Source organism: Orbicella faveolata, unplaced genomic scaffold (genome assembly GCF_042242905.1).
Source record: "Orbicella faveolata isolate gen_17 unplaced genomic scaffold, um_ofav_v1 contig_1, whole genome shotgun sequence".
In the NCBI taxonomy this organism is placed as follows: domain Eukaryota; kingdom Metazoa; phylum Cnidaria; class Anthozoa; order Scleractinia; family Merulinidae; genus Orbicella; species Orbicella faveolata.
This window is the reverse complement of record NW_028301536.1, coordinates 34879153-34901885: the sequence shown is the minus strand read 5'-3', so window position 1 is coordinate 34901885 and position 22733 is coordinate 34879153. Positions and strand designations below refer to the sequence as shown.

The 22733-nt window shown below is 39.2% G+C and overlaps 3 protein-coding genes across 10 annotated transcripts; all 3 read right to left on the bottom strand.

Moving 5' to 3' along the window:
- Positions 1-264: 264 nt before the first annotated feature.
- Positions 265-4602, bottom strand: LOC110041734 (uncharacterized). Its single transcript, XM_020747047.2, has 3 exons — positions 4438-4602; positions 2751-3121; positions 265-1101 (listed from the first exon to the last, which is right to left on the bottom strand). The coding sequence occupies exons 2-3, from the start codon at positions 3083-3085 to the stop codon at positions 927-929; spliced, it is 510 nt and encodes a 169-aa protein (XP_020602706.2). The 5' UTR covers positions 3086-3121; positions 4438-4602; the 3' UTR covers positions 265-926.
- A 1898-nt stretch (positions 4603-6500) lies between these two features.
- On the bottom strand, positions 6501-18735 carry LOC110040625 (uncharacterized). Of its 8 annotated transcripts, XM_020745923.2 has the most exons (7): positions 13916-15640; positions 12628-12686; positions 12123-12198; positions 10613-10833; positions 9740-9889; positions 8141-8249; positions 6501-7937 (listed from the first exon to the last, which is right to left on the bottom strand). In XM_020745923.2, the coding sequence occupies exons 3-7, from the start codon at positions 12145-12147 to the stop codon at positions 7888-7890; spliced, it is 555 nt and encodes a 184-aa protein (XP_020601582.2). In that variant the 5' UTR covers positions 12148-12198; positions 12628-12686; positions 13916-15640; the 3' UTR covers positions 6501-7887. The 8 variants fall into 8 exon arrangements, with proteins under 8 accessions (XP_020601582.2, XP_020601560.2, XP_020601554.2 ...); XM_020745901.2 differs by lacking the exon at positions 13916-15640 and adding an exon at positions 18645-18735 and having other exon boundaries at positions 6501-8249; XM_020745895.2 differs by having other exon boundaries at positions 6501-8249; positions 12628-12691.
- Positions 15744-20187, bottom strand: LOC149118870 (uncharacterized). The gene is made up of 2 exons (XM_089274101.1): positions 19708-20187; positions 15744-16103 (listed from the first exon to the last, which is right to left on the bottom strand). The coding sequence occupies exons 1-2, from the start codon at positions 20091-20093 to the stop codon at positions 15947-15949; spliced, it is 543 nt and encodes a 180-aa protein (XP_089130227.1). The 5' UTR covers positions 20094-20187; the 3' UTR covers positions 15744-15946.
- Positions 20188-22733: the final 2546 nt, after the last annotated feature.

The window sequence follows — 22733 nt, the reverse complement described above, 5'->3', positions numbered from 1 at the left end:
TTATGACACCTTCACTATCTATTAACTTTTATTGGAAAACAAATTTTGTTAAATAACGTCAGCGATTTTTGAGACTTTTAAGTTTTTTTTTCTGTAAATGTTAGATAAAATGATAAACTTCAATTTAGGCAAATAAAAGAGAAAATGATTTCTTTTTCACTTTTGAAGGTGGGAAGTAACCTTAATGCGAGAAAAGACAAGCAAAAACTTTTAAGAAGTACATACTTTTAAGTATTGTGAAAACAGGCTGACAAATGTCTGAAGTATAGTTAGTCAAGGTTGAAATTTATTACATACTCATAATGTGTAATATCTCTAATTTTTAATAAAGTTTATACAGTGATTATAAACAAAAGGCCCCTCTGTTTTCCTTCGATTTTTTATTGGTGCACCTCTACCCATTACAGCGATTAGCCAGTTGACGTCACTAGGATAATAAATTGTTCGTGGCTAGTATGACGCAGCGCTTTCGTTTCGTCACGGCCAAAGAACTCTTCAGAGACCTTTCTGCTTGGCAAACTCGTTGAGCATCGAGCGCAAAGTCCTGTTTGCTAACAAAACGACTAGCCCCGGAGAATGTACAGGTATTGTCACAATTAACTGTCAACTTTTAGTGACATCACTATGGTTTTGGTTTGGTGTGTAAATAAAAACTTTGTGTAAACTGCTATAGTTGCCATACAAAAGGGGCAGATCCTTAAAAGATATACTCGTTTGAGTAAAACTTCAAAAGCGGCTATTACACGTGGATAGGAATTGTATAGGCCTGTCACCCCCATTGTTAACATGGTATAACTGAAAGCTGCTGACAATCACAGATCACGAGGTCATTTTTAAATCAGTCTGTAGATACAAATTAATTACAAATAGAAACACCACATCTTGTTTAGTTAGTCCACTCCCCACTTTGTACTCCATCTTTTAGCTTATTCATGCCTCTCGGCAGCAACAGTGTTGTAAACACCCATAGCAACTGTTCCTCCTACCAGGCCCACTACGGCTCCAGACACGGCTGAGCCCCCCAACAACAAGGACCCACCAGCACCTCCCAAGGCTCCAAGGAAGGAGGCTTGGTCCACTCGCACCTGGTTACGGTTATACCTGTCGACAAAAATAACAAAACGCACCTTAAAGGATAATTTGAAGAAAAATTATTTCTGAACTGAGAGCAGTAAACAACTCACTGTTGACAAGCAGTGTTTGGTAGATAACTGCCTTTGATTCTGTCATGGAACATTGACGGAAAGCTACACCCACTTGTCATTGACAAGTTGTTCCCAAACATAGCATGTTCCTTACATGAGATTTATTTATATACTATAACTTTTCTACAGGAAATAGTGAAAAATTCAAAATTGAGGAAAAGAATTGTTTTTCTTTGAAATGTCACATGTCAAGGAGGTATTTGCCTTCACTACTAAGGCAATTAAGGTACTGAAAAGGCATTTCATTTTAATTTTGTTTTTATGTGGAATAAAATTGATGTCTAACTGGGTACAAATGCTATAAAACAGGAGAATATTGTACTTCTGTCTGAATAAATAGAACCTACATGTACAATTCGCCCAGCAGTACATGTATCCTGACTATTATGGGAAGCAGGAGTGGCGCAGTGGTGAGAGCGCTCGCCTCCCACCAATGTGGCATGGGTTCAAATCATGGACCCGATGTCATAAGTGCGTTGAGCTTGTTGTTGGTTCTTGTCCTTGTTCTGAGGGTTTTTCTTCGGGTTCTCCGGTGTTCCTCCCTCCACAAAAATCAACATTTCTAAATTCCAATTCGATCGGGAATTCGAGGGCCACGGGTTTTGTCAGTTGTAAGACTGTTGTGTGTTACCTTTGTTAAACACAGTTAATTTATTTTATTTAATTTTATCCAAGCCCTCTTTGTGGAAGGGTTTTTTGGGGGGATTTTGAAACCCCTCAGTCCTCCAGAAATTCTAGTTTCGCTACTTTATTTTGTCTTTAAAATTTTTGACTTTTGAGACCCCCCACTCTGTCAGAATTTCCAAAGACCTTCCATGGGGGGTGAACATGGATACTCTCTGTCCTTAACTGCACATTCACTGCTTTTGCCATATCGCAGTAATTTTCATTTGTAGTAGGGGGATGCCAGTGACCAGGAAATCCATCATTATTTCAAAGGCACCTGCTATATCCTAGCCATCCCCTCTTAGTTAAAGTTAAAGTTCTCCTGAATCCCCACACAAGTCAATTGATCATGACAGGCCTATTTGCAAATAGTCGGTTACCATGGTAATGATAAAGAAACAATTATGCAATGGTATGGCATCAAAGAACCATAAATCATACAAGTCAAGTTATGTATTCAAATAAGAGATACTGCAAAACGTAAATGAGCATTAATTCCTGTTAAGTGTTCAATGTAACTAATAGAAGATATTTAATGGCTGCACAGAGATAGAAATTAAATTTTCTCTTCGAGTGTTGAAAAATATTTCATGAGAGAAATAAGAGCAACGAATGAGTGAAATACTTTTAAACAGAAGAATAGAAATTTCACATCTCAGAATGGCCATGTAATCTCCTCTTTGTCATTATAAACACCAATGAAATACCAAACCATTTCAATTGATTATGAAACCACAATAGCAGTCAGTGATCTTTTCACCTGTGACAATAACATACCGGGTAATATTTTCATGTGTGAAGATGTCTTGTTTTTGTGCAAAAGCTCACCTGACCGGTATTTCATTGCTGTTTAGCATAATAAATTACTTTATTTCATACCTTAATCTGTATGCACGATCAAACATTCCATCATCATTTATGCCTTCACCGCTTGTGGCTTTGGCATAAGTCATAAGAGGACCCAGTGGAATGCCAATAATTGCACCATTTCTTCCATAACGAAGTGCAGTTTCTTTGATAGCCAATAGTGTGCGAGGACCGGCAGCAAGGCGGAAAACAGGAGCAATGACAACCATTCCCAACAGAGCTCCAGCCTGAATAGTCTTGAAGGTAACATGAGTGTAGAGCTCCACTGCTGGGTGCTTTATTACTCTCATATCGTCATCAGTAAGCTTTTGACCCAGCATGTTTCTACACCAGCCAAAGTTACTCATTATGATTAAAACACAGCTGTGATGAACAACACTGATCTAAAATAAACCATACAATCAAGCACTGACAATAATCTTCCAGGAAATAAAAGCCAATCATTTGGCCACAGTTGACTAATGATAAATTACACTTGTGGTACATGTATGTCACTTAGCTGAATGAGAAGTCATGGTACAGTCTCTTCATGTACTATACCTCACCCAAACCATCCCCATACTCAGTTGTGTAGTTGCAGAAAATATCTATACCTCCCCCACGGAAGGGAATTTTTCTAAGTCTCCCCCCACCCCTCTGGAAATTCCGATTGAGCTTCATACATTTCTTTAAATTTTTAGGTCTTACAGAGCCCCCCACCCCCCAGGAAATTCCAATCCCTTCTGCGGTGGGGGGGGGGGGGGGGGGTATGGATATTTTCTGGAACTGAACATTATAATTAAGCACCACCCTAATAATTAAGAGCTGCCCTCCAATAAGGCCGCACATTACTGCAACAACTTGAATATTAAAAAAGTGTCACCTGAACAAACACCACATATATAAGAAACAACATGGCATTAAAAGATCATTGTGATGTCTTCAGAAATGATTCAAAAGTGTCTTCCCCCTGGGTTCCTCTTTCTCTAAATATTGATATATATTTGGATTTTATGACCATGCACTGTTCTTGAAAAATATAATCTCACATTAAAATGGCAAAATAGCAAATGAATGGGCAACTAGAACCTTTGTTACATGGAGTGTATGCTTTTAGCAGTCTAGTCTGTAGAATTAAAGAAAGTGGTACATTTTCAAAGTGAAAAATTAAGAAAGTGGTACATTTTCAAAAAAAGTGTACATTTTCAAAATGTAAAATTAAGGTAAGAATATGCCACCTGACCATTCAAACACAACTGGACAGAACTCACAGAAGACGTGAACTAAAGAAATGATGATAAGGATAAGTAAGTCCAAATGAATGTCAGGAAGACACGTATATCAAGATGAACGACCTGAAGAAAACTTGTGACCACCTTTTCGTTTAATAAAAAAAAATTATGGTTAATAGTAATCTTTACTTCTCGAATGTAAAAAAAAAAACAAACAAACAAAAGGCAATAAACGAATGTCACGCAATGCCTAACTGCAAAAATCTGAACCTGTTGCTTTGAATTTTCTGAGCGAAATAGGTGATGATGATAACTTCTCCATGGTAGACATTTTTGCAAAGAAAGCAATCGAACAGCAAATGATTGATTGCTTGGCAATCATTCATTGCACAAAGCTTACATAGAGAGCTTCCTGACCTTCTTGATTCATTTGGGATTAATCCCACGCCATGCGGATCACGGTGGACTAGAAAGCTTTCTTCGCTTACCTGTGAAGATTCGCTGTGATAACCAACAATAAGGGCAGAAAAATCCCTGTCAAGGCAAAGTAGCGAATCTAGTGATACAGAATTTCACTGGAGAAAACAAATAAAATTGAAGGTTTGTGAATTTATGCACGCTCACACTCTGCACGCAGTGATACTTATGGTCAGCGGTAAGTATCATCATTGGCGGGAAATGGAAGGCTGGCTTTCACTAGCGACGGAGTCGGAGTCTGTGTCGTAGTCGGAGACGTACTTTCGGAGACGTAAGAGCGCTTGTGACCTAGTGAAAATCGAAAATCGGAGTCATAAGCGCAGTCATAAGCTCGACGGAATCGGAGTCGGAAGAATCAGAACGTTTCCATTTCTTCCGATTCCGTTTACGACTCCGTCGCTTATGATCCAGTGAAAACTAGATTGTCGGAGTCGGAAGCAGAAGCGGAACAACCAACCAATCACAAGGCCCAGAATGGAGCGTTGTAACTGGTTTATTCTTCCGCTTCTGCTTCCGACTCCGACAATCTAGTTTTCACTAGATCGTAAGCGACGGAGTCAAAAGCGTAATGGGTGTTCTGCTTCCGACTCCGTCGGTTTGATTTTCACTGGATCGTATCACTTTACACTTCTGATTATGACTCCGACTACGACTCCTTCGCTAGTGAAAACCAGCCTTTAGCAGCGAGGCCATTTGAAATCACGAGCATCCATGTTTTAATACTCTAAGGGATCACTCTGAGGTCAGGAGCCCACAGCCAAAAAAATCAGTATCGTTTTCCAGAAGTCTTACAAGCAGACAGGAACCCGTGCTGAAACAGCGGGGAAACAAACAAATCAGAACTAAAACGACGCAATAATTGTCATGGGACTGGAGACGTGTCCACCAACAAAACGTTGTTATCTGCAACTGGACACCCACGTGATCGTGCGTCTACAGGCCTTTCCCAAAATATTACGTAAAATCGCTTAAATATCCTTCAGGAAATTCTCAAAAAGTTTTCTATATATCATAAAATATTTTCTAAATGTCTCGAAAAACCCTCTAAATATCTCTTATTTTTGTTGCAAAAATGCACCGATTTTGAATCGCTTAGGCCAATATCTTAACAATTATCTTGCATTAGTAGAAGGAGTAGAGGAAGATTTACTTAGCATCCGCCATTTTGGAAAATTGCAACTTTAGTGTTTTTCACGTGCACGGTGATATGAAATATATTCTTAATTGGGAAGCCGCTGTCTGAACTGGATTGTTTCTGGCATAGAAACGAGTATTGTTTCAAGAAAATAGCGAGGAAAAGACAGGGCTAAGCCATGAAAAGTTAATGAATGTTTCCAAGATACTATGATCTGAAGGAAGTTTTATATTGGTACGGGGGACTGAAAAAGAAACAGAAGATTCAGTGGGTATAAGAACGAGATTTAGGCACTGAAAAAGAATTAAATCAGTATAGTATGGCACTTCAAAACCCGTTCTCAAACAAAAAAAAAACTTATTTCTACTCCAGCTTGAAAATTTTGAACTCGTGATATTCAGCTTGCTCAGACTAATAAATATTGTGTGGAGATTGGCTTGTTGCAAAAGTCATGTTGCGGCTATTTCGTGTTTTCCATATTTCGTGTTTTCTTTGTGTCTTTTTTTGTTCCGTATGTTAATGTATTTTTTCACATTCTGCATGCTTTTTTTCTCGCGTCGTATGTAAATTTCGTTGCGTATATATTTGTGTTATCCTTTCATGTTCATTTAGTGCTAGTTTATCGTCTGGTACACTTGTAACTTCTTGGTTCCCTGAACCCCATTGCCAGCATTTTGATAAGCCGTTTAGTTTATGGTCTGTTTTGTATTTTCCTCTTAGTTTTCTGCAGTCTTCGGTTAGTTATTTGTAGTAATTCGTTTTATGTCTATCTTTAGGAATTTACCTTCCTCCTACGGAAAGTCAAATAAATTTGCTGGACTAATTGAAACTCGCTCTAAGTTGTGTCTGAAGTCGGCCCTCTACATCTTCAAGTCAGCTTCATGCTGCTGGCTTTCTAGCATGTCACTACTTATTATGAAAAAAATGCACAATGGAAAGTATTTATAACACATTTTATTCACTAGTGGTATTTTAACGTATTTAAAACGCAGTCACTCGTTCATTCTATTATTATAAATAATACTCGGCGTGCGCCGGCGCATGCATTGTCCATAGAGTGATCTCTGTATGCTAGGAGCTGTATACACATGCTGTATACGTATATTAGGGTTTGCATTATGCATACTCCCAGGCTTGGTTGCTCGAAGTTACTGTTTTGAGGATTTGACACTGTTAATCAGAGTCACATTGAAGGCCGCTCAATCTTACTGAAACCTCTCTGAAAATTTACAAGACTTAAATCAAAATTCACCCTAACTAGTGCCTTGATTGAGCTTCGAGCTTAAACAACCGGTCCCAGGTATATAACAACTGTTTCTTCCCCTTATAGTGTTTTGTTAACAACTAAATAAGAGGAATAGTGGCTACAACGACAGATATGCATGTTTTACCGGCTAAAAATAATGAAATGGCAAAGGCTAATGGCGCAGCCTGCGAACGCAGGCGTCAGTTCCAAAAATACGTCTGCGTTCGCAGGCTACTTATGACGTCATTAGTTTGACTGACCCGGTTACCAGAATCCATCATTTTTCTTTTCTTTTTCTCATGCTAATCACAGCGATTTTCACTTGAGTGCTGAAATTAATTCGCAATTGCTCTGGTCTTGCCTTACTACGCTAAGTGATTGGCTTAAAAATTTGGTGCCAGTTTGTCAGTCAATCAGAAGCAAGACCCAAACCAATCGTGACTCACTAGCACAGGTGTTCCCGCGCTTTGGGACGGCCAAATATGGTTTGAGCTTTGATTGGTTCACTGGATTGTCTTGGTATAAAAACGCAACTGCGACTTCAATAAGGAAGGAAAAACTAGATGAATTTAGGTAGTTTTAGTCAAACTGTATGCGACGTCATGTATGGCTGGTTTTAGCTAGAAATCTTTGTTTATCAGCGTGTCAGTCACAAACCGGTGATGAATATGGTATCAAACTAAGTTGATACACTAAATCAGTGCCTTTGTCATCTCATTTCAAGTGTACTCATAAGATAAATGAATGCAATAAGAGCACAACTGGGTAGTCCGCCATTTTCCAATCGTTTTCACTCGTTTCTTCGACTTTCCGTCACGAAACAATAATTGTATATTTATACTAGTGTCGTTGCCAGAGCACTTAATTCTCCATGTAAGCAACATGAAGTCAATACCAATTGCGTGTCAGTCTCTTTCGCTCAGTACAATAGAGGGCGCTAGAACTGAATGAGATTGAATGGAGTATCAGCGTTCGCCCTCTTTTTATCGGATCACAGATCTTCTGTGTGTGACAAGGTCCAAATTTTCAAGTCATCTTAACCTGCAGCAGCGTGCTTCAGGACTGTGATTTCTGTTTCTTTTATCTTCCATTGTCCCCTTCCCATCCATCCGTGATCAGTGTTGCAACTTCTGCGCTGGAAAAATGTCGACATTGCTGGTTGTGATATACATCTACCCCTGACTTGTATCTTATACAACAATCGGGCCTTCTTATATCCATTCTTTTTTGTTAATATAGAAGTATTTTCATCCTTGCGATTCGAGTTTAGCCACCTCTAACGGCTATGAGATCGCAGGAACGAGGAGAAAGAATATTAAATAGAATGAGATACCAAGAAATCCCAGCATTCCAAAGACAACAGCAGCTAAGCTCCAGTACTTGGCATTCTTAGCCCGCCACACCGCTCCTTCCCTGTTGCCATCATCGTATGCTGTATCAACCTACAAATATATATGCCACCAATAGAAAACGCTTGTTAACATCGAGTATTTTATACAATACTAAAGTGAAAGAAATGAGATTTGCTCAAATGAAACAGTATATCTAAACTCAATCAGGTTGAATTCTTTCACCGTACGGTTTGTGAATCATTTGACCTTAGAGTCAAGGAAAGAACTCACTTCTGTGCACATTTATTTCAGTCCAGGAGCACGGGAGCACGACTAGTTGAAAAATAACTGATATGCATTGGTCTTTATCTGATTAAACATTTTTACTTTTAATCCTTGAAGAAACTTTTATATCGCTAACAAAGACGAGAGCTTACTGATTAAGCTACACTTCGCTTTCGGAGGCAACACAGGACATTCCATAACATGTACAAAATCATCGGAGATAGTAAGCTATGGCAACTACGATAGTAAATTCATAGGAAGATTACACAAGTCAAAAAGACTTCATCTACATCTACATTTGTAATCTGCAAAGGAATTTTCCCCTCACCGCAGATGTGAGGGAAAAAATAGGAACTAAATGTAGCTAAATCACCATTTTTAAAAACTTCTTTCGCTTATTTTTATCCTTTTAAGGATAAATATAAGCGAAAGAAGTTTTACACATTTCGATGACTCCATGTCATCATTTTCAAGTGAAGAGAGAATAAAATTGATAACTTAATATATACCATGCAAGGTGATAAAACGTAAAGGTGTAAATCACCATTGGGATAAAGAAGGGACGAGATTGGCCCTAAACGCCTCAACACTCGGTTGGTCTATCTATCATTTCAGCAGGATGTAAGTTCCACTCAGGACACACACCCTAATACAGTTCTTATGAATCTCATGCATGATATTTGGAAAAAACTAGCCCCTTCGCCTATCAGAGCTCTTTTCCCTAGGTCAAATGAAATTCATGGGTAAAACACAAGGCATGCCGCAAAAGGGAATTATCTTCGGAAAGAAGCTAAGTCGGAAATTTTCAATCGCTCTTTTTCGAGAACTGGAGCGATATTATGGAATCAAATTTCTCCAGACTGGAGAGATTTATCTAAACCAATCTTTAAGAAAAAAATTCGTAAATTTTTATTTGAGACTCTTTCAGATAGAGATGACTATGTTGAAGTCGACACCCTGACTCAAGTTCTTAAATTTAGTTCCTGATTAATTTCAACCCTTAGTTTAGTTTATCTTTAGTAAATCATAGCTCCTAGTGTCAATCAAAATATGTAAATGTACTTGTATTGAACGGTTTCGTAAATCCTTTTATAAGTAGTTGCATAACAATCTTATTGATGTATTAATGGTCTAATATAAATATAGATGTGGCCCGCCTAGATTAGCCCAGGCTACCTGCTGGTTCGTGCTGTTGCTATTGTCAAGCTTTTTTTAACTCGATGTGTATATATTTCTGTAAAATTGTAAATATGCGAGTCATAATAAAGTTGTTGTTGCATAAAAACTGAATGGTTTAAAAAAATATTGTTTTTTACCTGAAGTGCACAAATGAATCCCACAAAGCCCAGAGGTAAACAGCAGCAGATTGCAATGAGTGCTAAACAGATGTGATTATCTGGACGGGGAATGAGTCGTGGAGGCGTCTGGTTATATGTTGAATAACGAGATTTTCTTCTGGGGTCGTCCTACGTGTAAAGTAGAAACAGAGATGTCAGCACAAAAGATCGTGATCTCAGTGTTCTATGAAGAAAGAAATGTGAAGCACGAGTTCAAAATATGAAATTAAAATGTGATTGGATGAACTAAGTAAACTAAAACAGACGGCAATTTATATAGACATCGAGGGCTAGATTTCGTCTGGCTTTGCTGGGATATGACGCTCAGCTCAATTCAACGGCGAAATTTGGTTAATTCAGTCCAAATTCTTGTGGAGTCACGGTGGCCTCATTGTTAGTGCACTCGCCTCTGGATCGGGTAGTCCGGGTTCGAACCGTGGCCGGGGATTTTGTGTTTTGTCTTTGGGCGAAACACTTTACTTTCACAGTTCTTCTCATCACCAAAGTATTCAAGTGGGAACCGGCGAATAAAATGCAGGGGGTAATCCTGCTATGGACTGGTATCCCGTCTAGGGGAGAGCAGAAATATTCCTAGTCGAGTCATGCTACAGAAACCGGGATAAGCTCCGACCTGACGGGCCATTTGGCTCGTATGCAGACTTTATCTTTCTTTACCTAGTCCAAATGTTAAGTTTTTTATGTTAACATTCCCCATACTTTGAAATTGGTCAAAGAAAGAAAGAGTAAAGCTTCTACTGAACGAGGCAATTTTGAGACAATTTATTCCTTGCTCATACAGTACAGTGTGCAATTTTCCTTTGCAAGGTGTTTTCTCTTCAGAAATACACTGACCCGTTCTAATGGTATGACTGTCACGTGAACTGGGCCTTGTGTATCGTCATCAGGTGGCCAAGCAAGCGTATCTAGTTCTACTGTGGAACCTGGCAGAGGTGTAACCTGGCCTTCCTCCTCTTCTTCTTCGTCTTGTTCCGTGGGAGTGAGTGATGACCGTGTTATTCTGTCGACCTGTAAGGTGGTGAGGTTTTGTTGTTTGACATTCCCATTGGGCAAAACTGCAAGTAAAAATACCGGGCAAGATCAGCTAAACGATGCAGTATCTTCCTGGAGAAACTGAAAGACAAATACCGCCTGAAATCAGGCCAATAAAACCCACGAAAACATAACTCACATGCGGAGTGTTGAACCCTTTGTTCCATACGGAACTCAAAGGCCGAAGTTAGTCAATTCAAGGGAAAAATTAATGAGATCGTTGGATAGACTTAGTTGAAATCCAATCTGGTTTTCACGAGATATCTTTTTAGAGTAAGGCAATCTCAAAAATAGGTATTTCCCTTTTACAAGTAAAACGTTTTTTTGACTGTAAATTCGAAGGCAGATACAGATGATCCATCAAACAAGGGTATAGGTGGCGTTTACCTGATAGCTAAGAATAAGTCAAAGTTGACTGTCAGCTGAGAAATGTGCTGGAAGTTTAACAACTTTTAACTCATGGCTGAGAAACCGCCGCAAATTTAATAGTAACTGTGACTTCAACAGGAAAGAAATCAGGTCGGATCAATGTTATAGCACAAGCTACAAGAATTCCACTGACAAGTAAATATGTTTCAAAGGAAATCTGATATTTCACAGATTTAATTTCTCAGAAAAATAATGGTCAGTGAACAAAAGAAACAAAACAATTTCGGTTGTCGTAATTGAAAACAATGCTGTAGACTTGCTGGGAAAATTCCCATATTAATAAACTGGATTGCTTAATTTTCAAAAATCACATGTACGCGCATTTCTCGAAACTGATTGTGCAAGCTATTTTTCCAACTTTATCGAGTTTGTAGATAAGTTTAAGGTACGGATCCAAGCCGGTTGCCACCGTTTTACAGAGATCGGTCAGCTTTTTCATGCTGACATCATTATTTATGCACAGAAACCCAGGAAAAGAGACTGCACTCAGGGAGTTAAAATCCTAAACATCTCCCTGAGAATAAATGGTCCGGACCCCTCTGGAAGCTAGGGTCACTGATATATTTAAACTAGATCGCGACTGAGTTTTATTGAAATTTTTTGAGAACGAAATCTCTTCTATATTTGCCCCAGTTATTTTCAATGTGGCGGATAAAACTGGGAAACCATCATCCAAATAGTGTTTATACTTAATGACAGACCAGCCAATTTTATCTCTGCGTGAAATCATGGCAAGACGTAGAGATTTTAGCATGGTCAGGAGTAGCCGAGCAAAAGCTGATTCGAATTCATTCCGATTTCTTATACTGCTTGCAGTTAGGAAATAGCCAGAAAAACAGAGAGCAAACGTGAAAAGTCATGAACAAAAGACAAAACTCCATACCTCCATTAAGTTCCATTCCGCTCATTTGATCCACCACTTTCCGTCAGTTCTTAGCCAGTTTAGGGCAAAATGATTCCTGAACATATCAGAAAACATATAGAGTTACTTGAGGCCAGCTTATAATCATAACAGCTAGAAAATAAACAATATGAAACCTTTGTAAAGGCACTTATTTTATCGTCGATTAAACTATTGTAGAATGTACATGTTGACTAAAGTTTATGCGTAATTTGAATTTTTGACAAAGATTGATGAGTTTTTAAGTATTAACGAGTGATAACTCCTTAGGAAAAAAGTGATATGTATGAATATTGCGCCCGTTTTTTCTCAAAAACCCGTCGGTTTTGATCCATGTGCCATCTATAAGAACAGCTCGTAAACAATGGGTGAGATTAAGTCTTCACTCACCCATGAAGCCTTTATATTACCAGAGAAGAGAAGTACTAAAATGGCTTAGAAGCTGGCGAATTTGACGAAAACCATATGAGATCAGAGATGTTTTTACCTTTAGAACCGTTTTGGTTTTCAAGAGATTTTCATCTTTGCTTGAGCTTCAACAAGAGGCTGATCTCGAGAAATAATTGTAAAGAACAAAAATATGACTTTCACAAAGTTGTACATGGAATAACTTATTTTTATTTTATATGCCTTTATGGTACGTTCACCATTCGAAGTTGAGTTAATATTCAGTTATCCCTTAGAAATTTATCACTAAGTTCCACAGCACGGAAAACGGAAAATTAAAGAAATAAATGTGAAGTTAAAAGGCCTGCAAACATAAAAATATGTTCTGGAGTTTGAACATAAAAGCTTTTCACGTTAGCTGTAAATTGAGTAGAACTAATCTTCGTAATTAGAACTTTCTTAACAAAATATTTAACTATTGCCTGAAAGATTAGAATTTGCAAAGATATAAATAATGAAGAATGCGAAAATTTCAAGAAATTCGCCTCCACTGACGATGCTCTCTCCGTTTCCTCGGTATCAGCAGAAGTTGTTTATAAACACAACAACACGTGACGTATGTCTTAACGGTTGTTGCCCGTATTGATTATATGATATGCACAGTGGCCTTCTGAGTCAATATCACTATTATTTTTGACGTTCTTAATGTCAACAATCGTTCCTGTTTGAAGTTGAATTCCATTGAAGTTAACTCAAGCGGCAGAAAAACAACTCAACGAAATAGCTCTCGGTTTCTTTCGGAAGTGACTTCATAAGGGCAAACGGAAAGAAAGTTTTTCGACGCGGGAAAAAAAAGGGGCAGCCGCGTCTGTTGTTAGCATTTAAATGTGAACAGCTTGATGCAAATTTTACAGCGAATTGTGAAGTGTGTCTGCTGGCAATATCTAATTCTTAATGCCCTTTTCTCGACGGGTTAGCAATTCAAAATATACGACAGTAAGACTTTTCCAGTTAGAATGAAAATATCCTGTTGCTTTACTAAAATTGTCTTGCCTGTGCCTAACTTGACGGCCGGACTGAAACGCTGGCTGAATCAGCGGCAGTTACTGAATTTTCAAAATTATGATCCTTTTGTGATCTTTTGTCGCTTTAATAAACTACTGTCTCAGTCTAATTCACTTTTCTTTGCGTTCGATTTTTACACAGTTGCGATCGAGATTTTCCAGAAGAACTTCACTAAAACCACAAAGAGAATGGACATTTCCCGTAATCCTGTGGCTTCAGACAGGATTATGAGAACTTTTCAACTACAAAGAAATGTTCGCGTGACCCTACTAACTGGGGGTAACGCTTTTCTGCTTGTAAAACATAACAGACAGTGTATATACCTCGTATACCTCGTCCACATTTGTGGAGTTTCCCTGTGTCCTCAAGTCATACGGAGTCTATTCCAACAGTGTGTTAACCAATTTTTCCTTCCTACCACACACAGCTGTTTTAAACCGAGCCTCCATTATGGTGATCACGGCGCCAATCATAAGACATAAGAAGTTAATTACCATATAATTGACTTCAGTGACGTAGTGGTTTCAATATCAGCCCTCTAAATTCTTAATCAGGTATTCAACCATCAAAATAATACGTGATTCTTTTCAATAAACTAACATGGATGTTATGAATGCTATTTGTAACATTAGAAAAATTTCTGTTTCATACCGAATAAGTTGAATACCTTCCTGATCGGATCTTCCTTTTCAACATTTCAGTATTCATTATTATAGGAAAACAGGCAAACTGGCCCCTTCCGTTGTTTATGATAGAAATCTTGCAAAATACAGTGCAGTATAAAACTAGGGTCGCCCTGCTCTCTTTTGCGCAATATGGATGACGGTTTTAGCAACTTTTTTGCCCCCGAGACTTTTCTTAGGAACGTACCCTTGTAATAAGGAAGGGAAAGTATTGACTGAAATTTCTGAAAAAATCCTTGCATTAAAATGTTGCAGCTGTTGAACAAGACTTTGATCTCACATTATAACCTATCTTAATTAATTGAAAAATAACTAATTCAGATCATGAAGCAAATTACTGAACGAATTTTCTGCATGAGCACATAACCAGCATTTCCTAAAAGAAAGTTCTAGGCTTTACACCATATGAAACATCCTCGGAGACCCAGGGGCTACTGGCCAATCAGCGGGACGGAATTTGACCAGCGCTGGAACTGGTTTGGTAAGAATAAGTTCCCAGGGGCTCTTCAGCTCTTGAAGTAAACTTTCGCACCAAAAATATCGCTCGCCCGAAAATATCGCATCGTCCCGGCTAGTAGCCCCTGGGTCTCCGAGGATGCATATGAAATAGAAATATATCAAACCAGAATTTTAAACTTTATCGCGACATGTCGTAGTCAACCATATGTCATTTAAATTTATACATTAAGTGAGTGGGGTTACCCTGCTCGTTTAGGCATGCGCAAACGACCTGAAAAACGTGGGCAGCAAGGATGCGCAATGCAATTAAGCATTTGAATTCAACAAGACAGCTGGGCTCTAGTGGTGACAAATTAAGAAGGCATAACGAATAAGAGAGAATGAACGGCAAGAGACTTATTCCCAAGATAATCCTTCTCAAGTTATTTTTCCAGTTCTAGCGCGTTTCGTGGATCACCATGGTTCTCGTGGAGGATGAATTTCCGTGTCAAATTGCTGGGGCTGTCCATGTAAGCAAAATTCCTGTCTCAGGATCCCCTGGGACGTCCAAACCGTGAGAGATCTAAAATTAACTTCAGAGGGATTATCTAGCCGATATAAGGCTTACTCCAATGTGGAGTCTATTTTGGTGTCCAGTAGTTTAATTCTCAGCTTGAACGTTTGCATTTTCGTTTTACAATAGAAATACATGCAGTTCCGAGCTACCAAGAAAACAAAATTGGATTCGAATAATCGAGAGGTTCCACACACTAAAACGCAAGCCGGCGTTTTCAAATTCGTGTGATTCGAATATCGAAAGGCTCCGTTTTCGGCCGGTGGTCAATATTCTGGATTTTTTTGGACGCCGTAGGCCTAACCCCAGAAATAAAGCTGCGTTTTCAAATTTCTCTGGTGTAGTGTGGACAGGGCCTCAATTCATGCACGCACAGAGCCGGAGTGAATTTCCAATTACTATCTGAAATGTCGTTATTTATTTACTCCTCTCTGGCAAAAAAATGTTAATCAAACCTTTGTGTAACTTATCATGTTTTTATTATTGTTGTTGTCTTAATTTATTCAGTAATTATGCTTTCTTTCTGAATAATTCATTGAACTTAATAATTAATTAACATCACTTAACAAGTTTTTAAACTTAAAAGAAATTTGATGGATATAGCAGACTCGAGTATAGTAAAACCTATCCGAGGTTTCCAGGCAGTCATGGCCGGCGAATCATTTGTGGTAATACCAAGGCACGTTGCATTCACGGGAAGTCCCGTATGTCTTGTACTTATATTGATCCAGGCAGTCACCACCCGCTAATCCAAACACGTCAGCCTGGCTGTTATACTGCTTGTCCATACCAGCTGATCTCCACTCTTGTTTATATCTAGCAGTCAATAACATAGATAATAATAAAATATGATATTTTACAACGTCAGCATCAGCACTAGTGGCCGATATAACCTTTATATTGAGGTCTGTTTTGAATCCACTATTTTATTGTCTGTACTGTGGAGTGGTTTGATATTCGGCCTCTCTCCTCCGCAGAGGCCGCTTTCATGCTGCCTTGACAGTAGGCTAGTAGTTGGGAGGCTGGGAAGAGGGAAAAAACGGAAGCTCGCGGGGAACGCCGGGAACGCCCTTTCTCTCTTCCCATCGTCCCCTGCGCTTCCCCACTCCCAATATCAATTTCCCATAGAGAGCCTCTGCGGAGGAGTAAGATATTATGGCGGTTTTTACACGGCCGTTAACCGTTGTATACGAAACAAGAAACAAAATTAGGAATGCATAAGTATGTAAGAGTTTCTTGTCAGAGGATCACGACCAGACGCTAATGACCGCCGGCAAATTAAAAAAAAAAAAAAAAAGATAGATATTTAGACCATAAAATGATGCAAAGTACCGAGGTAAGAGACGACGATCAAGGCTAGGAAATAATTCAAAAACTGTATCACGGAGAGATCCCCGGCTTAGACGAAGGTCCCCCTTACACTCCCCTTTCTCCCCCTCCCCTTTCTCCCCCTCCCCTTCCTACGCACGTACCCACCTCCACAGACCCGTTGTTGTCATTATTTCTTATGGTTCAAATAAAGAGGCTGGTTTACCTGTTTGTTGTAATTTGAAGCGGTCTTTTGGAACATGACCAAAGAAGCGTGTCCAGGTGGGCTACTTCTTCATGGGTTCAAATTCCGTTTGAAACTGAACTCCAGGATATATTTTCGAGCTTTTGATAATTCTTTTCAACATAGGAAATTGAAAAGGGTTGCATATGCATCGTAGCGGAGAGGCCAAGATTATAAGTATTTCTCTTTATCACGTTTCTGGCTTTAGCTCAGACTGGTAAGCACCTAAATTCCGCTTAATTTTAATATAGCACTTGAAATAGAGACTTTAAGATACGTTACGGATCGCTACGGCGAGGTACTGCTACGGCTACTTTGGCCGTGAGGGACTAGGCTGACAACGGCGTTTTTACCCGCCAAACTTTGCTGTATAGCAACGGCGTGTGCAGCTTCTACGTGTCTTTACAAAAATGGCTTCCAGGGTTTCGTTCAAGGAAAACCAGAGACTTTATTCCACTTTCATACCACATAGGCTTGATGAATGACGATGATTTCCTTCTCCTGTATCCGTCTTACATCTCCCAGAACTTAGATTTGCCTTTTACAACTCGATAGAACCGCCTGTATTAAATTCCAACCACAAAACAAAATATAAACATTGGTAAAATAAATACGATTACAGCATGGACAGGTTGTTCGTACCACGTGATAAGCCTGAATATAGAGAACTTTTGATTCCAATAAAATACGTTTTGAACAGCAATAAACAATTACAGCTCACCTTAGTAATTGCGAAGCTTTCTTATCTGCGGCTGTTTGGCCCGATACTAATATGACTGTCGCCCACGGTAGGCGTTAAAATAGTTCAAATTTGCTATACAAATGACAAAGAAACAATTATCTTAGAATGGATTTTTATGATTGAGTACTTTATCTTCGAACTATAATAGGCTGTTCAAAAAGTGAAAAAGCGTTGAAATGAGAAGGAAAAAGCAGGCTTATACTCATGTACTTGAACAGTACGTAAAACCAGGCACTTTCCCGCTGTAGATAGCAAGGCTAAGGCGCGAAAGCCTTACGGTCAACCTCGTTCCCAGGCTCTCTCTTTCTTCTGCCTCCCTCGCTGGAACGCGCGTCATGACGTCACCAGAAATTATCTTCACTATCTGCCGCCGTACCTTAACACTTTTTATTCTCTTTCGCATTTTTTAACTACTCCTGAACTGCTACAGAATTCTGAAAGTTTTGAGCACACAGCATGAAGCAGCAATTGAAAAGTTGCTAACCAACTTTTGATATTCATCAAATAATACCCGAAAGAAATTACTTCTCCGACAACAACTGTAACGCCATAAAAGATAACAGCCAGACCGGAAGTAACACCTGCTGCAGTATTAACGGTTACATTGCAAAATACGTCAGTTTTATATCATGAAGCAAAGAAATCTATAAAGAGGGAAAAAAGACAGTTTCACAGTTTCGTTATCTTAACGAAAACCTGATTATTATGACAAAATTAACCATCAGGAACATTTGAATGTGCGATCGATCACTTGCATGGAAGTCACGACCCCCAAGCGCCAAAATTATCACCTGATAATTGCTTCGGCTTAAAGCTTTGAGGAATCAGAATTCCTCATTACAGTTTCAGACCTCCACTGTAAAAACGTAACTGATTGGATCAGTAGTTCTGATTATAAATTTTTAGTACACACTGAATTCCTAAGATGGGACATCATTCAAACAATGGGTTTTCAAGATGGAATTTTAGAGGTCATTAAACCGAATTATTCAGCCATCTGTAACTTTGTCATCAGCGAAGTAACAGAGAAAAAACATAATAAGTCCTAACTGAATTAACTTACGTTCGTTGAGACCAGGCAGAGCGGGCATTCATGCTTGCAATCGACGATGTTCAAATTAGCAGTGACTCGATTTAAAAATAGAGATATTTGCAGTTGTTATGGAATCGAATTACGTAAGCTTCGCGCCGATTGTGTGGGCGGCCGCTCAGTGTCACGTGTCAGTCATTCTCCCCAAGGGGGCCGGGAAATGATCCGGGTTTAGGGTTAGGAGCTTTCGGGGAGCGGTGGCAAGCGGAGCGTCCACTTGCAATGTTAATGCTATATTATGAACTGAAGAAAATATAATATGCGGAAAAGCTGAAAAAATAGAATGTCAATTTTGATCCTGGAGCCCAGTCTCTACGCAGTGTTTGAAAGACCGCTTCAAAATCTCAGGTAGGTATATATATCACTTGTTAGCTTACGATTTGTTCCGGGAGTATAACGTGTATATAGATAAGACAGATCTAAGTGATACAAGATCAAGAGGCTAGTGATCAACCATTTTTGAGGTGGGCAGCTACGTAACTCTAAGGTAAAAAGCTGTAGGTAGGAGTACGTACGCATAAGTACGTAGGTAGATACGGTAGGTTAAGTCATAGTCAGATAGTCTTGCCAATACCACATCTTCCAGGGTTTAGGCGGCATTGTCGCTGCGCGCTTGAGAAACCCTCGACATAGCTTTTTTCGAGCGAGTTCCGAAGTTCCGGAGAAACACACTCTGCTGTTTCGACTTAGAAGTAACCGTAGATCGCTAAGCAAAAGCAAAGTCTAATGTGTTGCCAGGGTACCCTTGAGTAGAGCAATAGTTACTATCATCACTCACTCTCTCCACCCACCAAGATTTCATGCTCTATCTGCGAATCGCGGTGGTGACGGGAAGTAAAATGATGCGGGTAACCTCAGAAGGACCAGCATACCCTTTATAAAGGAGACGGACACGGTTACGAGCTACGAACCAGAGATAGGCAGGTGCTACTGTGCGTCACTTATTCTCCTGTGATCTTAAGGGCGGAAAAAATAAACTTGACCTTTTACCTTAGTTGTTGTAAAGACATGACTCCAAAAAGCAAATTACCTTTACCTTATTTGAGTGGCAAACGATGCTGCATAAGTTCCACACTGGGCTGCGTCTTTACTTCCACGGCAACGAAAGTAATCATCGCAGTTCCTTGCTCTCGCTGCCTGCATGTCATTCAACGCCTTGGCCAAGTTTTTCACTGCGCAAACGATCTGTTGGGGAGACCCACGGTAGTTGGAGGCGGCAGTTTTCATCCATTGTGGAACCGAATCGGGTAACTCTTCTATCCACTTAGGAAGCGCTCGGCGAGAAAACCAAGGGCTACTTTTCTCTTCCTCGATTTCGCGGTCAAAGATTTCATGGCCGAGAGCAATTTGCGAAGGAAGAAAACACACAGTAAGTATGAAGACCGCTGTGTAAGGCATACAAAACTTCTTTTGCGCCATCATTGTTCCTTCGAAAAAGTTTAAACTTATAGCAGCGAAGAGCTTGCTACTGAAGTTCAGTGTTTAGCCATGAACTAAGTGAATAACTTATTGTCAAGATCATCAATTTATACGTTCTTGGTTTTAATTAATGATGACGTTTTCTCCAACTCGAAGCTTCGCGTTTTTCATTAAGGTTCATTAAATTCTACTTAGGCAGAGAAATTAAGATTTTAATTAAGGTTGAACTTCACTACTTCTGTCGTTAAAGATCGTTCAAGAAGACAAATTACATCTTTTATAGTCAACTAAAACATGAGACCGTTCAGATGCCTTAAAATGAGCTAACAGATACCTCAGTACCCTTTTCATTTCAGCGAATCCCGAAAGGGGCAAAGTCTATATATTAAACGCTGGAATCAGAGGCCAAACTACAATTTATCATAGCTTATGGAAACAGATGCTTTTTAATTTAACTGATTGTTACTTCTTCGTTAGTTGTTTTAGGCGGCGGTTAAAAGCCTAAGACCTGACAATGAAAAATGAGAATGTCTTAATTTTGAATGGTCAGAAATGAAGTCACGCTATGAATAAACAAATGAAATTAAAAGGAATCAAGAGAGATGCAAATCTGCACGTCAAAGTACTCTCTAAGAGGATGAATGAAACTGCATAACAGCGCTGAAGAACTTATCTTACCTTTACTGTTGAAAACCAAATTATTTCTACAATTAAACGCGCGAACTTTAGCTTGCTCAGCCCCGCCTCAAACATTTCCGTATCACCTGCCCCATATATAACGGTCATCGTTTTGTAAGTTGTCATTCTTTGAAGACATGAAAAAAAAAAAGAAAAAAAAAAAAACTTGAAACTGGTTTAACGTGCTACTTGCAAACAATAATTTATCTTTTTAAGGCGACATTTCTTCTCTGGTATAATTTCCCTGTATACGTTTTTTATCAAACTATTTTCAGCCACGCGACCATTTTTTCAAGACTTCCCGCTTACTGATTGTGCCGAACCGCCGTTCATACCACTGATTTGGGTGTGATTTGATTGAATTCATCGAAATTAAACCAAGAGGATCTCAATGGGGTTAACTGAGCCGTCAACCGTCAAATAGCCTAAAAATATATTAGAACCAGGAGCCATAATCAGGGACGGAGACCGTAAGCGCGCGCCATTTCTAGTATTGGGGTTGTCCCCATGATATGGGACAATAATTCTATTTTTAGAACAAATTGCGCCATCACCTGCGGCACACGCGCGTACATGCTGCGAGGATTTTTGCGGATGTCGCGCGGGGGAAATGGCGTCCGAAATTCCCGAAATGTTTCATGTTTTTGCCCCACAACTCAACGCGTTTACGTCTGTTGGAATTTTGCTTAAGTATTTTCGTCGTAAGCTGCTCCAGTTTGAGTGAAGTAAGACAGTGTCGAATTTAGGTATGTTCCGCTGTAAGCTTATATATATCGCTGACCAAGTTGTGTTCCGACTGATGCTTCTTTTACATGAGTTGTACATTACTCCACTTTAAATTTCACTTATGTTGAAGATTAACAGCTTTTCCATTACACAGCAAAAAACTAGCTGGATATATTTAGATATAGCAGAGCTTCAGGACTTCATAGTTTCATAGCTCCTCTTGCCACACGCTTGCGAGGAATTTGTCAGTCTCTCGCGACCGAAAAGTAAAACACAATAATTGCTAGTTTGAGTTTCGCTTGAATTGTAAGCAACGCTTGATGTTTCATCGAGGCTTAATAACTGTACGTCCGTAGATAGTGCTCAGTTTTATTCGTGTAAAAATCCAGTAAATTCTCTGTTGTCGATGAATGAGAGCGCCCGCCGATGCGTGTTTTGTACAGTCACTAAACATGACAAATTGTACTTCCGCCGCACTTTCGTGTGAAAGCGTACATCGAACTCAAACAATAGCTCTATGGTTTTTAAATACGTTTAAGATTGATAAATGTTTCAGAACATATTAAAAGCTAAGCTGAAAATCTGTGAATAAAGCAGAAACAATCAGCAAAGTTACGATGACGCTTTCTTTAATCAACTTGGAATAACGATTTCGATTTTGTTGATCGAGTTATCAAAACTCCTTGTCTATTTTCATTTTCGCAGTGTAAAACTTCACTATGCTTATGTTGAAGAAACACACATGATGTTAGTAGCCTTTTTTGCATTCGTGAAATTTGTTGCAGCATCTCAGCGCAAAAGATAACGAAAGAAATCTTTGTCAAGATTTGTTGACAATTGAAAACACCGACTCGGACTTGAAAGTGCACGAGCTGCACTATGCAAATGAGCTAATTGTACGCGTCAGACTTTCCTTTCAAAAACTTTTGCAAACTCACCAAACAAGCAGAGACAATAAGAAACCATCAAAACAGGTTTTGGTTATGATTAAACATTGTCTGAGAAACTCACAAATTAACTCGATACCAGAGTAGAGAGTTTTCTTGCTATATTCTTAAGCATACGCGTAAGCTTACAACTAGCGAGAGCAGATGTTATTATTCATTCCCAGCGCGAGATTGAAGTCTTGTTTTCGACCTTGAAAAACCCACCTTTTCCGTTAGCTCAGAGCATAAAACTACATATAAGCGCCCTGGTTCGTATTCCCTGCCTTATTACCTGCCATCGCTGTGAAAAATA

What these genes read in the sequence shown, in the direction of transcription:
- LOC110041734 (XM_020747047.2), bottom strand. Translation starts at nt 3,085, where the DNA reads ATGAGTAACTTTGGCTGGTGTAGAAACATGCTGGGTCAAAAGCTTACT. An exon ending in GATCGTGCATACAGATTAAG is followed by an intron (nt 1,102 to 2,750) that starts GTATGAAATAAA and finishes TTTTGTCGACAG; the next exon opens with GTATAACCGTAACCAGGTGC.
- LOC110040625 (XM_020745901.2), bottom strand. Translation starts at nt 12,147, where the DNA reads ATGAGCGGAATGGAACTTAATGGAG. An exon ending in CAGTCATACCATTAGAACGG is followed by an intron (nt 9,890 to 10,612) that starts GTCAGTGTATTT and finishes CTTTACACGTAG; the next exon opens with GACGACCCCAGAAGAAAATC. An exon ending in GATTCATTTGTGCACTTCAG is followed by an intron (nt 8,250 to 9,739) that starts GTAAAAAACAAT and finishes ATATATTTGTAG; the next exon opens with GTTGATACAGCATACGATGA.
- LOC149118870 (XM_089274101.1), bottom strand. Translation starts at nt 20,093, where the DNA reads ATGATGGCGCAAAAGAAGTTTTGTATGCCTTACACAGCGGTCTTCATA. An exon ending in TCGTTTGCCACTCAAATAAG is followed by an intron (nt 16,104 to 19,707) that starts GTAAAGGTAATT and finishes ATTGACTGCTAG; the next exon opens with ATATAAACAAGAGTGGAGAT.